This window comes from Mixophyes fleayi, chromosome 12, assembly GCF_038048845.1.
Source record: "Mixophyes fleayi isolate aMixFle1 chromosome 12, aMixFle1.hap1, whole genome shotgun sequence".
NCBI lineage: Eukaryota > Metazoa > Chordata > Amphibia > Anura > Limnodynastidae > Mixophyes > Mixophyes fleayi.
In genome coordinates this window covers 46,192,067-46,205,014 of record NC_134413.1, presented here as the reverse complement: position 1 = coordinate 46,205,014, position 12,948 = coordinate 46,192,067, and the positions used below count along the sequence as shown (strand labels likewise).

Genomic DNA, 12,948 nt, shown 5'->3' with positions numbered 1-12,948 from the left:
CTGTTAATATGCTAGAGGTTCAGCGTAAGTATGGGAAAGGAGCAATGGCTGAGATAGGTGAGAGTAGTGTGATCACTAGGAGTGATAGCAGTCTAAATATTGAAACAGCAAATCCTGTAGTGTCTTCTGAAGACAGTGAACCAGTGGGTGCGTATCCAGTCCGCACAATATCAGTTCCCAATGGGAGGGCAGACAAGGATGGTGTAGTTCCTTTAAAGAATGTTACAATGCATTGTCCCTGGACTAGATCAGAATTACGTTCCATTATGACTGAATTCCCAGATCCTAGAAAAGAGTTGGCAAAGTGTCAGAAATTTGTTAAAGACTTAGGAAATGCACACGAACCAACCAATAAGGATTGGCGTGTAGTGTTGAGGGCGTGTCTTCCTCCTAATACTGACATACAAAAATTTATTAAAGATTGTTTGTTGGATGAAGATGACACCTTGACTGATGAGATTAACCAAGAGAATATAGAACAAATTGTGAAACATTTAGCCATCTATTTTCCAGTAGTGGTAAATTGGAGTAAGATTTTCACCATAAAACAAAAGGATAGTGAAACAGCCTCAGATTACTTTGCTAGAGCTATAGCAGCGATAACACGGTTCACTGGGATATCCAACATACGTGAGGACCCACATCACAGAGAGGTAGCTGTAGGAGTATTAATGGATGACCTTAGAGAAAATTTAAAGACAAGAGTACAGACCACATTACCTAATTGGAGAGGCATCACAGTTAGGGAGTCTGCTGTGGAGCATGACAAGAACCTTTTTAGAAAAAAGGAAGAGAAAAGTGATAGGTTAATGACGGTAAGTATACAGGCTTTAGAGGAAGTGCATACACGACCACCAGCATACAACCCACATAATAAGAAATATAGAATAATCAGGTGTTTCAAGTGTAACGAAGAAGGCCATTTAGCAAGAGATTGTAAAAAAAAAAAAGACAGTATACACATACGGGTGGGTCACGTAGATATCCTTAAAAAGAGGAATTTTCATAGATTAGAAGACTCACATCTACCCGCTCATATTATAGCAGCAAATGCTGCGTGGGAAAAAGATAGTCAGCGCTAGGGGTCAGGTCATACCTGTAGTCTACAGCCAGAGAGTTTAACTGAGAGTCAGATAGAAGAACCAACAATAATAGTTGACATAGCTGGTAGGAAGCAAACTTTTCTTGTAGATACAGGGGCGGCCCGATCTGTGATAACCTCTCCTTTCAATCTACAGGTGACCAGTAAAACTGTTCCAGCTATGGGGGTAACGGGAAGAGTGTTGCATTATCCACTAACTAAACCTGCTGAAGTTACTATCGGGCCCCTGCATACCAAGCATTCATTTCTCTTGGCTGCGGCGGCTCCTACTAACTTGCTGGGAAGAGACTTGTTATGTAAAATGGGATGTGTCATATACTGTACTCCAGATGGTGTGTTCTTAGATATACCGGAGAAAGTCGCACATGAGGTACAGGATATATTGGACACCCCTCAAAGGTTAATGTTACACTCTCCTGTTATAGAAAAAAGTCCATCTCAAGTAAAGGGGATGTTGCTGGAAATACCAGGTTCACTATGGACCAGAGATGGACAGGACACTGGACTGATGGCAAACATAGCCCCTGTCATGGTCAATCTAAAAAGTGGTAGGATAGCTCCAAAAATCCCACAGTATCCATTAAAACCGAAGGTGGAACTAGGGGTATATCCTGTTATTGAGAGGCTGTTACAACAAGGGATTTTAATTTGTACAGCCAGTACAGCAAATAGTCCCATTTTCCCTGTGAATAAGAGTGGGGGGAGGGGCTATAGATTAGTCCAGGACTTAAGGGGAATTAATAAAGTTGTTGAGAGCCAATTCCCCGTAGTGCCGAATCCAGCTGTCATCCTCATGCAGATTCCACCGTCTGCTAGTCACTTTACGGTCATTGATCTATGTTCTGCTTTCTTCTCAGTCCCTCTTCACCCTGACTGCCAATACCTTTTTGCATTCTCCTACAGGGGAGTGCAATATACATGGACCAGACTACCCCAGGGGTTCATTGACAGCCCCAGTATTTTCTCCCAAGCCTTACATGACTGTTTGCAATCCTTTCAACCCCATAATGGGTCTGTTCTAATTCAATATGTGGACGATTTGTTTCTGTGCTCTGATTCTTTTATGTCATGTTTACATGATACTAAATTGTTGTTGCTTCATCTCTCACAAACAGGGCACAAGGTGGCAAAGGACAAATTACAGCCATGTCAGACTAAGGTCAAATACTTAGGACACTGCCTCACTAAGGGGCTAAGACACCTGACAACCGACAGGATTGAGGCTATACAACACATGACTCTGCCGCAGAGCCAGAAGCAGATTCGTACCTTCCTGGGGATGTGTGGATACTGTAGATCCTGGATCCCAGGTTTTTCTATTCTGGCATTACCATTGCAGGAGCTAGTCTCTTCGTCAAAACCAGAACGTGTTGTACACACAGAAGAGTCAGAGCAAGCATTCTTTAACCTTAAAGATAGTCTGACTAAAGCACCTGCATTGGGAATACCTGATTACGAAAAGCCTTTTGAGCTATACTGTACGGAAGCTGATGGTTGTGCAGCAGGTGTCCTCACACAGAAACATGGTGACGCTAGCAGACCGGTAGCATACTACAGTGCACAATTGGACAATGTGGCAAGATCACTCCCAACATGTCTCAGAAGTGTAGCAGCAACTGCTCTTCTGGTAAGTAAGAGCGAGGACGTAGTATTAGGACATAATTCAACTGTCTATACACCCCATGCTGTATCAGCTCTGTTAAATTCAGCCCAAACCAGACATGTTTCTTCAGCTAGATTCACAAAGTGGGAACTAGCCCTGATGGCACCCTCAAACATCACCATCAAACGATGTAGCACCTTAAATCCAGCTACATACCTTCCGTATGTGTCTATAGAGACACAAAGGGTGGGAGGTGAGGAGACCCTGGTCGATGATGAGTTAGGCAAGAGTACTGACACGCATGACTGTATGGAACACCTGAATCAGACCTTTACTGCAAGGCCCGACATACGTGACACCCCCTTAGAAAATGTAGATTTTACATTTTATACAGACGGGAGTTGTCATAGACAGACAGAGACGGGAGAACTATGTACTGGTTACGCTGTTGTAGACGATCAGGATGTGGTAGAAGCTGAATCCCTTGGCCCACCTCACTCAGCCCAGGTGGCGGAACTAGTAGCATTAAGGAGAGCGTTTGAATTGGCAGAGGGTAAATCAGCCAATATATATAATGACTCTAGGTACGCCTTCGGGATAGTGCACGATTTTGGGGCCCTTTGGCGTCTTAGAAACTTTACGACAGCAGCAGGTACGCCAGTGGCACACTCACAACACATAAAAGGACTTCTGACAGCGATACAGTTACCCAGAACAGTAGCCGTCATAAAGTGCGAGGCCCATACCTTTGAAGAAGACCCAGTGTCACTGGGCAATAAATGGGCAGCAGGGCAACCTATGACTGTATCGAACGAGACTAAGATGGTTTTTCAGACATTAGACATGCAGAAATTAATTGAAATGCAAGATTTGTGTTCCCTGCAGGAAAAGGCGGTCTGGAAGGCGAAGGGATGTGGTCAAGAGTCCTCAGGACTCTGGAGGGATGGACAAGGTAAGCCTGTAGCTCCCTGAACATACTATCAAAGCCTGGCTGAAGCAGCACACGGTCTGACTCACCTGGGTAAAGAAGGTATGTGCAAACTGGTGAGAGCATACTGGTGTGCTCCCGGATTTTCCTCTCAGGCTGGTAAGAAGGCAATGTCATGTCTTACTTGTTTGAGGAAAAATGTTGGGAAAACTATTCCAACTGAGCCATCCCACATCCCTCCTACAGACGGACCTTTTCAGGTAATACAAATTTACTATATCCAACTACCACCGTGCAGGAATCTAAAGTATGTGTTAGTGTGTATTGATGTGTTTTCCGGTTGGGTAGAAGCATATCCGGAAGCCACTAATACTGCTGTGTTCACTGCAAAGAAAATTGTACAAGATTTTGTATGTAGGTTCAGTATCCCTAGAATCATACTTTACTGGTGAAGTGATATCTTCCAAAATATGTGTAAACTCATGGGAATCGGTAGCAGACTTCACACCCCTTACCGACCACAAGCCAGTGGTAAGGTGGAGAGAGTAAATGGTACTATAAAGAACAAGCTTGGTAAGGTAATGGCTGAAACTGGGTTGGCATGGCCTGAGGCTTTGCCATTGGTCCTCCATAGCATTCGAACCACTCCTAGACCTCCTCTTAATCTGTCCCCCTTCGAGATACTGTTCGGACGACAACCTCATTTGATCGTGAGTCCGCAAGACAACTTAAAGTGTAATAATGAAGTGACTGTGCAATATCTTTTAAAAATGAGCAGACAGCTGAAACAACAACAACAAAAACTCAAAATGCTGTCACCTGGTATGCCAGAAACAAATTGTCATGATGTTGAACCTGGGGACTATGTTATGATCCGCAATTTCTTACTTTCAGGTTGTTTAACAGACCGTTGGAAAGGCCCGTACCAAGTGCTGCTGACCAGTACTACATCACTGAAGGTTGCAGAGAGAGACACTTGGGTCCATTCCACCCACTGCAGGAAAGTCAATAACCCGGAGAAAGTGCGAGATAAAACTGAGACCGACGACAAAGATCTGTCACTCGTAAATCTGTTCCGGGAGACCTAAGGCCCGCAGCCAAGACACCTGAGCCAGAGACGTTGCATCAGAACTATCTTTCAAGCTATGGAGTGGCGGTTTTTGTTTTTCTTTTGTTCCAGGATTTTCCTTGTTTTTACTTTTTCTAGGACATTCTATTTTTGTGAAGGAGGATGGAGGATAGAGGAAAGCTCTGGCAGTGATACGGATGAAATGGAGGTTGAGGAAAAGCTATTAGAATACCCAGAGCAGTCCATCATCAAGCTTGGTCCAGGGGTTATGTAAAGGTCTGCTAGCTCGGGAACTCGGAGGCAGTGTGAGGGGCTAATGTCTGATGAGTATTGTATCTGCAAGTTCTGTGACTCCCTAGTTGAAGAGAGATGCATCCAGCGATGTCAGTCCACCGGTAATCTGAATGTGGGCGGGCATCCTTTGGAGGATTATCACTCCCTGGTGGGTAAGGTGCTAAACCAAACCGAGTGCTGGGTGTGCTCTCATGTGCCACAGGGGCAGCATAACATAGGACTAGTGCCATTCCCATTAAACATCTCCGAAGTACTCGAATTGAGGGGTGGGAGGCGCATAGAGGGGAGGTACAACAACACTAGGTTCCCTAGTCTAACGCTTTGACAATACTCTGTAAACAGATCTTTGCTGTGTCTAAATATCTCTCATGCAAAGCGTCTGGAGAATTGGGAAGCTGACCTATCAGATCAGACAATGGCTCGCCACGCTCATTTTGAAGGGAGACTGAGGCCACCAATAAGCAGGAATGTTGACGGAAGTCACAAATTAGGGCGTGTAACCAAACATAAGAAAGTATCCATTGTAAAAGTCTCTATAGATAATTGTAAAAATGTCATCCATGCTGACACGTGTCTTGAGCAAATGAAGACACTAGGCATGGGTAGTTTTATCGAAACTCTGTGTGATGTAATTAATGGACATACTGTTCCTTATGTTCTCCCCGATGATGTGTACTTTGTTTGTGGGAGAAAAGCTTATTACTGGGTGACTCCGAGTTCCAAGGGCTTGTGTTTCTTAGCTAAACTGGTTCCTGAAATCATGACTATTACTCATGAAGAAATGGTTGGTATTCACAAGTCTACATCACCACCATACATACACACACAGTATGAACACTGTGGCAAGAGAAATATGATTCCTGGTGAGGAGCCCATAGCTACAAAATTGATTAGTGAAACCGCTGGGTTTCAAGTTATGGTTGCTCTAGATCTCACCAGGACCGCTCGGGGAACATTAAACTTTAAATATATCCAAGACCTAGCTAAATTAATAGATAATATCACCGAGATGTATGATGACACTTTCAGGTATACTGGAAGGGAGCTACAAGCGTACAAGAAGGAGTTGGTGCAACATAGACTGGTACTAAATGATCTCACCTCTATTACTGGTGGGTACTGTGTAACACTGGCCACCCAGTTCGGTGTCAAATGTTGCACGTACATCACCAATAATACAGATGACCCTAAGGAGGTTATAGACCGGAAGATGGATGAAATTCTGCAACTGAAATGGGAATTTCGAAGGAACCATAATTCTTCGTAATATGATGTCGGGGAAAAGGTGGCAGGTTGGTTCTCGTGGTTGAACCCTGTGAAATGGTTCTCCGGTCTGGGGGAGTGGGTACAGGAAATGGTTGCTAGTGTAGGTAAGCTCCTTCTCCTTATACTGGGTGTCATCATAGCGATTGTTTAATGTGTCAAATGTGTTCCTACTGTGTTGAAGTGTGGAAAATGGTCTCCTAGGAGAAACACTGAGATTGAAACTGAAAGGGTGGTACCAGATACCGAGATCATGGTCAGTGAAGAAGTGTTGTATAACCCTGAACTTGAAACGGTGAATAGGTGATAGTTTATTACACTATCAAAGGGTGGAGCTGTCGAAGTCAGCATATTGGATAAAGTCATTTCAATTAAAATCGAGCAAACTTGGTTGTCTTTGTCTGAAAAGATGCGTACGGCACGCTACGGCGTAAAAAAAGGGCGTACGCAGCTGCAACACGTGGCAACAACAGTATTTAGTCTTTTACACACACACACTTGTAAAATAGTACACATTAATGGTAGTTGCAACACATAGTAATTTATGTCGAAATATAGTAGTATTCATGTGTAATATCATAAGTTATATGCATATCAGTAAAACATATGGTACAGGTTGAAGGAATCATGTCATGTGTGGTATCATAATACTCCTCTTAACATTTGCAACTGTCCGGGCCACTCTGCGAAGGAATCGCAGAGTGCATACGCAAGTTATGAATGATAGGTAATTATGAACTATTTAAGACTAAGGACTCTTGGCGGGAAGATCGGAGCATACCCCCTGAGGAGATGACCCCCTCCTTTGGATTCTTTAGGTTGAACTAGCCAATGATTGACAACCCCTTGGACCTTCCTGAAACCTGGACCAATAGAAGCAAGCTATACCATTCTGTATTGTTTTACTGTATTTCAGTGTGCTTATAAACAGCAGCTCCTCATCTAGTGTGCAGACATCTCGTCCCCAGACTTCAGGATTGAATGACTAAGTAAGTAACGGCTGTACTTATTATCATTTTCGCTTGAATATCTACTGCTACTTTTTGAGAATAAATCTTTGTGCGTTGGAAACACAAATTGAGATTCAACAATCGTTACTGGTTAGCGACAATACGCAATTAACAGACTTCTGGGACATCCCTGAAGCGACTCCCACAGTGGTCTGAAATGACCCTGTTGCGCAAAAGTGCAATACCGCCAACAGTTTAATGGCAGTATTGCTGTTGGGCTTGGGCTCCAGGTCAATCTGCACTATGCGCAGGGTGTCCAGGATGACACTAGGCGGGAGACGATAACGACGCACCACGTGGCCTGAACACATGCTTTCTGGGTCGGCGACACTGGTTGTCCTCCTGTGCTGCCACATGTGCCTCGGCCATTTCTAAGAAACGCTATATTTGAAAAGAGAAGGTTGTAAAAAAAATACAATTAACTCATAGCTTGGAAAATGTCACTCCTATTTGCACAGCAAACATTTACAATATACTTACACAAACAAGTGGGCTGGCCAAACTCATAATGTGGCTAAAAAAAAATAAAAAAATTGTCAGGGGGTGAATAAGAAGTTATGGCATCTGCTTCTATGCTATGTCAGGTTGCAGACCTAGACCCATGTTACTTACCTCAAAATGGAGCAGGATTATCCTGTTCACTTGCAAACAATTGTCAATGGAAAACTAAAAAAAGAAGAAAAAATAAAGTAAACAAAAGATACAAATAATCTAAAAAGTACTACACAGCCCAATACAAGAAAACTATTATCTGTAACTATTATCTGAAACAAAGTATAACACCCAAAATAACAAAAAAGTCCCAGACAAATCAAACAATAAAACAATAAAATGTTAAAACAAATCAACCAAAGAAACAATAGTAATATCTTAAAATATATCATGCAAACATACCAGTAAATGAATCAGCAGTGAACAGGGCACATCATCTACGCAGAGCTTTAAAGCAGTGGTTAATTAGCAAAGATTATGCAGGTGAGGGTCTGCATGCGTCATGATCACATGGGCGTTCCTTTGTGTGTGCTCGTGGTTCAGATATGAGAGATAAACTAGACCCTTGGCAGGCGCATAGCGTACGCCACCACAAACGCGATCGCGTTCGCACCAGTATGACTTAGACGGGAACGCCCCTATGAGAAATTGACTACGTCACCACGCCCCAGAACCTCCCTGTTCACGCCCAGAACTCGTAGCTCGTCGCAAATGGGTTTTGCGATCGCGCCCGTACAGTTTTTGCATTTGCGAAAGTAAACAGACCCGGCAACCGAGCATGCGCACTAAACTTTTGCATTCGCTACGCGCTGAAAAGGGACATACGTTCCTTGATGACTCAAGCCCTTGGTGTTTAACCCTTGTGCCAAACAAAACACACATTTGCACCACTTCCATTGTGACATGGTTTTGTCCAGGACACTGAAATAAGGATACTATTCATTTAAGATTCTTAATGAATCAGGCCCACCATCTATAAATCTAAAAATTAGGTTGCCTCGCATAACAAATCAAACATCAACAATAGCAACCAGACATTAAACCATCAAATGACTGTGTTCTCGGCCAGACACTCTTGGATTAAATGGTGTCCTTAAATGTTTTTTTTTACATGGACCCATCATCCTTAAGGCAAGTAATTTTTCCCTGTTGCATTTGTAGTTCCCTTGGCCAAGCCATGGCCAAATGCAAGAGCTGCAAATTAAACTTTGCATTAATACCGCTTTCATACTGCCGCCCCGGCAATATCCCGGGTTTTTCAAGCCGGATTTTTGCTCGGAGCGTCCCAGCTCAGAAACACCATTCATACTGCCCCTCGGACCCGGGAATTTCCCGGGTTGACCCCATTCATACTGCACAAGTCTGTGCCCTGGCAATTTGTGGGAGTCATCACCAGAGCAGTTTTCATTGGCTGAAAAATGGTGATGTCATTGAAAGGTGACTGGTTTTTTGACGCATAAAGATGATGCAAAAGTGGGTGGTGATTGTTTACCACATTACTTTCCATCATGGCCGACGACTCACTTTTGTGTAGCCCAGAGTTCATGTTTACTAGTGTGTTTTTGCTGTTTTATGCAGCAAATGAGAGTTTGCTGCAGCTGCTGACACTGTGCACTCTTGCACAGTCCCAGTTCAGGAGGAGGAAGGCGAAGTTTATGGCACAACAGAAGAAAACTCGGTGTCTGTATATGCGCAGGAGGAGAGCTTTTCTCAGGGCCAGCATTGCCTCAATTTTGAGATTCAGTGCTGCCAGTAACCGAACCATGCGTGCCAGAGAGCGTAGCCACGGAGAATCTTTCTGGTCTACTGTGGAAGCGTTTGAGGAACAGCAGTGGATGCAACACTTCAGAATGTCACGTGGGACATTTAACTATGTGCTGGACCTTATTACCCCAGCACTTTACAGGAAGGCCACTAACTTTGGGAAACCTATTCCAACATGTAGGCGCCTTTCTATTGTGTTGTGGCGATATGCTACCCCTGGAGAATACCGGACAATCTCCTGCTTGTTTGGAGTGGGGATATCCACGGTGTGCACTTTAGTGCATGAAGTCACCATGGCATTGCTGAAAGCTCTGTATCATCGCTTCATCTCCTTACCGCAAGGTCAGCGCCTGGATGATACAATTGCAGGATTCCTGAAGCGTGGGTTTCCACAGTGTGCTGGAGCCATAGACGGGACACACATCCCCATCATTGCCCCCACAGACAACCATGCGGATTACTACAACCGCAAAGGCTGGCATTCCATCATTCTGCAGGCTGTGGTTGACCGCAACTATTGGTAAGCATTTTTTATGGTTTTTTTTATGTGACTGTGCCATGTGTAATGCGTATTGTAAAACATTGCTATATGTATTTTTTTATGTCAGTTTCACAGATGTTTTTATCGGCTGGCCTGGACGTTCCCATGACGCCAGAGTTCTAGCAAATTCAGACCTTTACCAAATTGCTGAGGAAAGACAAGATGGCTGGCTGTTCCCTAGAGAAGTAAATATAGGTGTAATGTTGTATGATGTTTTTGTAATTGAAGCTTATATACTATTGTTTGCTATCAATATTGTATGTATTTACTGCCCCTTTTTATATATAGATGTACCACTTGCAAAATGCATTTTCACCATATAGTACCAAGTGTACTGCGTTATGTGACCAATAATTTTACCATGGTGACGTGAAACTGCATATTTTTATTAACAGAAATCTACGTTTGTTGATGGTGTGGAGATATCGGTACACATCATTGGGGATGCTGCTTACCCTTTGAGGCGCTGGTTGATGAAGGGGTTCACTCAACAACATCACCTGTCTCAGGATCAGATCCGGTTTACACATTCCCTCAGCTCGGCTCGGATGGTGGTGGAAAATACTTTTGGGCGCTTGAAAGGACGTTGGCGCTGTCTATTGAAGCGCAATGACATTGACACCAAGCTTGTGCCCCACGTGGTTGCTTCTTGCTGTATTTTACATAACATTTGCGAAATACAAAAAGAGCAATTTCTACCTGAGTGGAATGTGCAGGAATCTGAAATGCCAGTGCTGTCAGTGGACTCCAGTACTTTGGAAGGAGAGCGCACCAATACCTCTGCTGAACTTATTAGGACCACCCTCACTGCCAATTTGACCTCACTTGTTTGAATGTACCACACAAATGTAAAAGTAGAAAAAAAAAATGTTTATTTCACATATTGTATTTTGTTTTGTACATATTTCCTCATATGTCTCTTCACAAAAATATAAAATGACACAATACAAAAGTGCTTACTTGCATGTAGAAAAAAAAAATATATATATACACAAGTAGTAAACAGAAGACACAAATGTGCCCAAACATTAAGTGCAAATTTGCTTTTCACGTAATATGTGAAGCTAACGGCGTGTTTCCAGATCACACGTAACATACATGATAACAATTAACTGTTAAACATTTGTCCATAAAACATGATTATTACAATTGCCGATATTGTGGCATTTCTGGTTGTGGAGTGGTTTGGTTACCAGGTGGGTATTCTATGTTGGGGTTACCCATAGGTTGAGCATGTTGTGTATTCTGTACCGGGTTTGGAGGGTTATTGTTGCCCAACATGGGTTGCCCCCGCTGGTACATAGGATAATGTCCGTCATAATAGTAAGGACTTGGAGGAGGTGCCTGCACCCGTGAGAGGAGTCTGTCCATGAATCCCATCATACAGTCACGATTTTCGCGTAACACGCGTTCCTGTATGTTCATGATTTGCATGAGGAAAAAGTCCTGGAGATCCCGCTCATTGTCCATGAAACGCTGCAGTTGTGTATTCTCGTGTTCCCTCATGGTGCTGTCCATCTCCCGCAGTTGATCCATCATGACAGTTGTCATTGTTTTAGTTGCTTGCTCCATTTTGTTGGGCCTTTTGCGTTTTTTAGGAACGTTGTAAACTGTACGTAGAAAAAAACAAAGTAAAACATACATTAGAATATATAATGTGGCAGAACAAAAAAGCAGTGTTGTAAGCTGATATGTGCTTGAGGCCTCCTCCCTCTTGCCCAGTAGTTTTGCACTGCAACATATGCGTGTTAATGTTTTAATACTGGAGTGTATTATATTTGTCTTTTGGGCTTTTTGTTGATATAGTTCTCTTTTTTAAGTTATGTAGATATATTGGGATTTGGTTTGCATTTATGTTGATATAGTTCTCTGTTTTTGGCAGTTATGTTCAAACATTTGTTTTTTTTTTAAAGTTATGTAGATATATTTATTGGTATTTGGCTTGCATTTCTGTTGATATAGTTCTCTGTTTTTGGCAGTTATGTTTATACAGTTAATTTTTTTTTTTGCCAATTATGTAGATATATTGGTATGTATATATAGTTGGTTATTATGTGAGATTATTAAAGATACTTACTGTTGGAGCGTAAACTGGGACCTGGCGTACACTTTGACACCGGCACTGGTTCTGGCTGCGTTTCTTGCAAAGTATCTGTAACGACTTGCGCAGCAGGGAATGGCTGTGAATCGTTCAGTTCGTCCCAAGAAATGTTGGTGTCATCTGTTGTGGCAGAGCACTCCAGTTCTGGGGTGTCTTCTATAGAATCTTCTATTATTACCGTTGCAGCCTCGCTTGTCTGTGTGCTCTCTGGTGGTGTTGGTATAGCCGCATCCACATTGCTAGAAGATGACAGTGCAATTGGATTTGTCAGAGGAGAATGTCCAAAGACCATATTGCACTGCTCATAAAAGGGCCAGTCCATTCTTGCAGCGCCACTTTTGCGTCTGTTGTGGTCATGGACTTTAGTGTACTGCTTACTCAGGGACTTCAATTTGTTCAGGACTTATTGCTGTGTCCTCTTTATGCCACGTTGTGTGAGTATTTTGGCGATGTTGTAATACACTGTGGCATCCTTCACAGTCCCAGTCACTTGCCTTCGAATTTCTTCTTCCCCTCTGACATTCAGCAGCTCACGCACCTCTTCCTCCATCCAGTGTGTCATAATTGCTGTTAATACACACTTTTTTAGTGAAATAAAAGCAATTTTCTCCAACAAACTCCGATTCTGCTTCAGCTTGATCTGCACTCCACCATCCACCATTTCTCCTAAACTCCTTCTCGAATCTTCCATGGGCTTCCACCCATGACATCATCCTCCAGAGACAGGCAGACAGCCAATCAGCTTGTTTTCTGTGCAACCCGGGTTGAAAAACCCGGGTTG

General features: G+C 43.1%; 1 protein-coding gene across 1 annotated transcript; it reads right to left on the bottom strand.

Moving 5' to 3' along the window:
* Positions 1 to 10,979: 10,979 nt before the first annotated feature.
* LOC142108440 (uncharacterized) lies at positions 10,980 to 12,484 on the bottom strand. The gene is made up of 2 exons (XM_075192078.1): positions 12,144 to 12,484; positions 10,980 to 11,676 (listed from the first exon to the last, which is right to left on the bottom strand). Exons 1-2 carry the CDS (start codon positions 12,457 to 12,459, stop codon positions 11,210 to 11,212), a joined length of 783 nt encoding a protein of 260 aa, XP_075048179.1. The 5' UTR covers positions 12,460 to 12,484; the 3' UTR covers positions 10,980 to 11,209.
* Between the last annotated feature and the right edge of the window lie 464 nt (positions 12,485 to 12,948).

What these genes read in the sequence shown, in the direction of transcription:
- LOC142108440 (XM_075192078.1), bottom strand. Translation starts at nt 12,459, where the DNA reads ATGGTCTTTGGACATTCTCCTCTGACAAATCCAATTGCACTGTCATCT. An exon ending in TCCCAGTTTACGCTCCAACA is followed by an intron (nt 11,677 to 12,143) that starts GTAAGTATCTTT and finishes TTCTACGTACAG; the next exon opens with TTTACAACGTTCCTAAAAAA.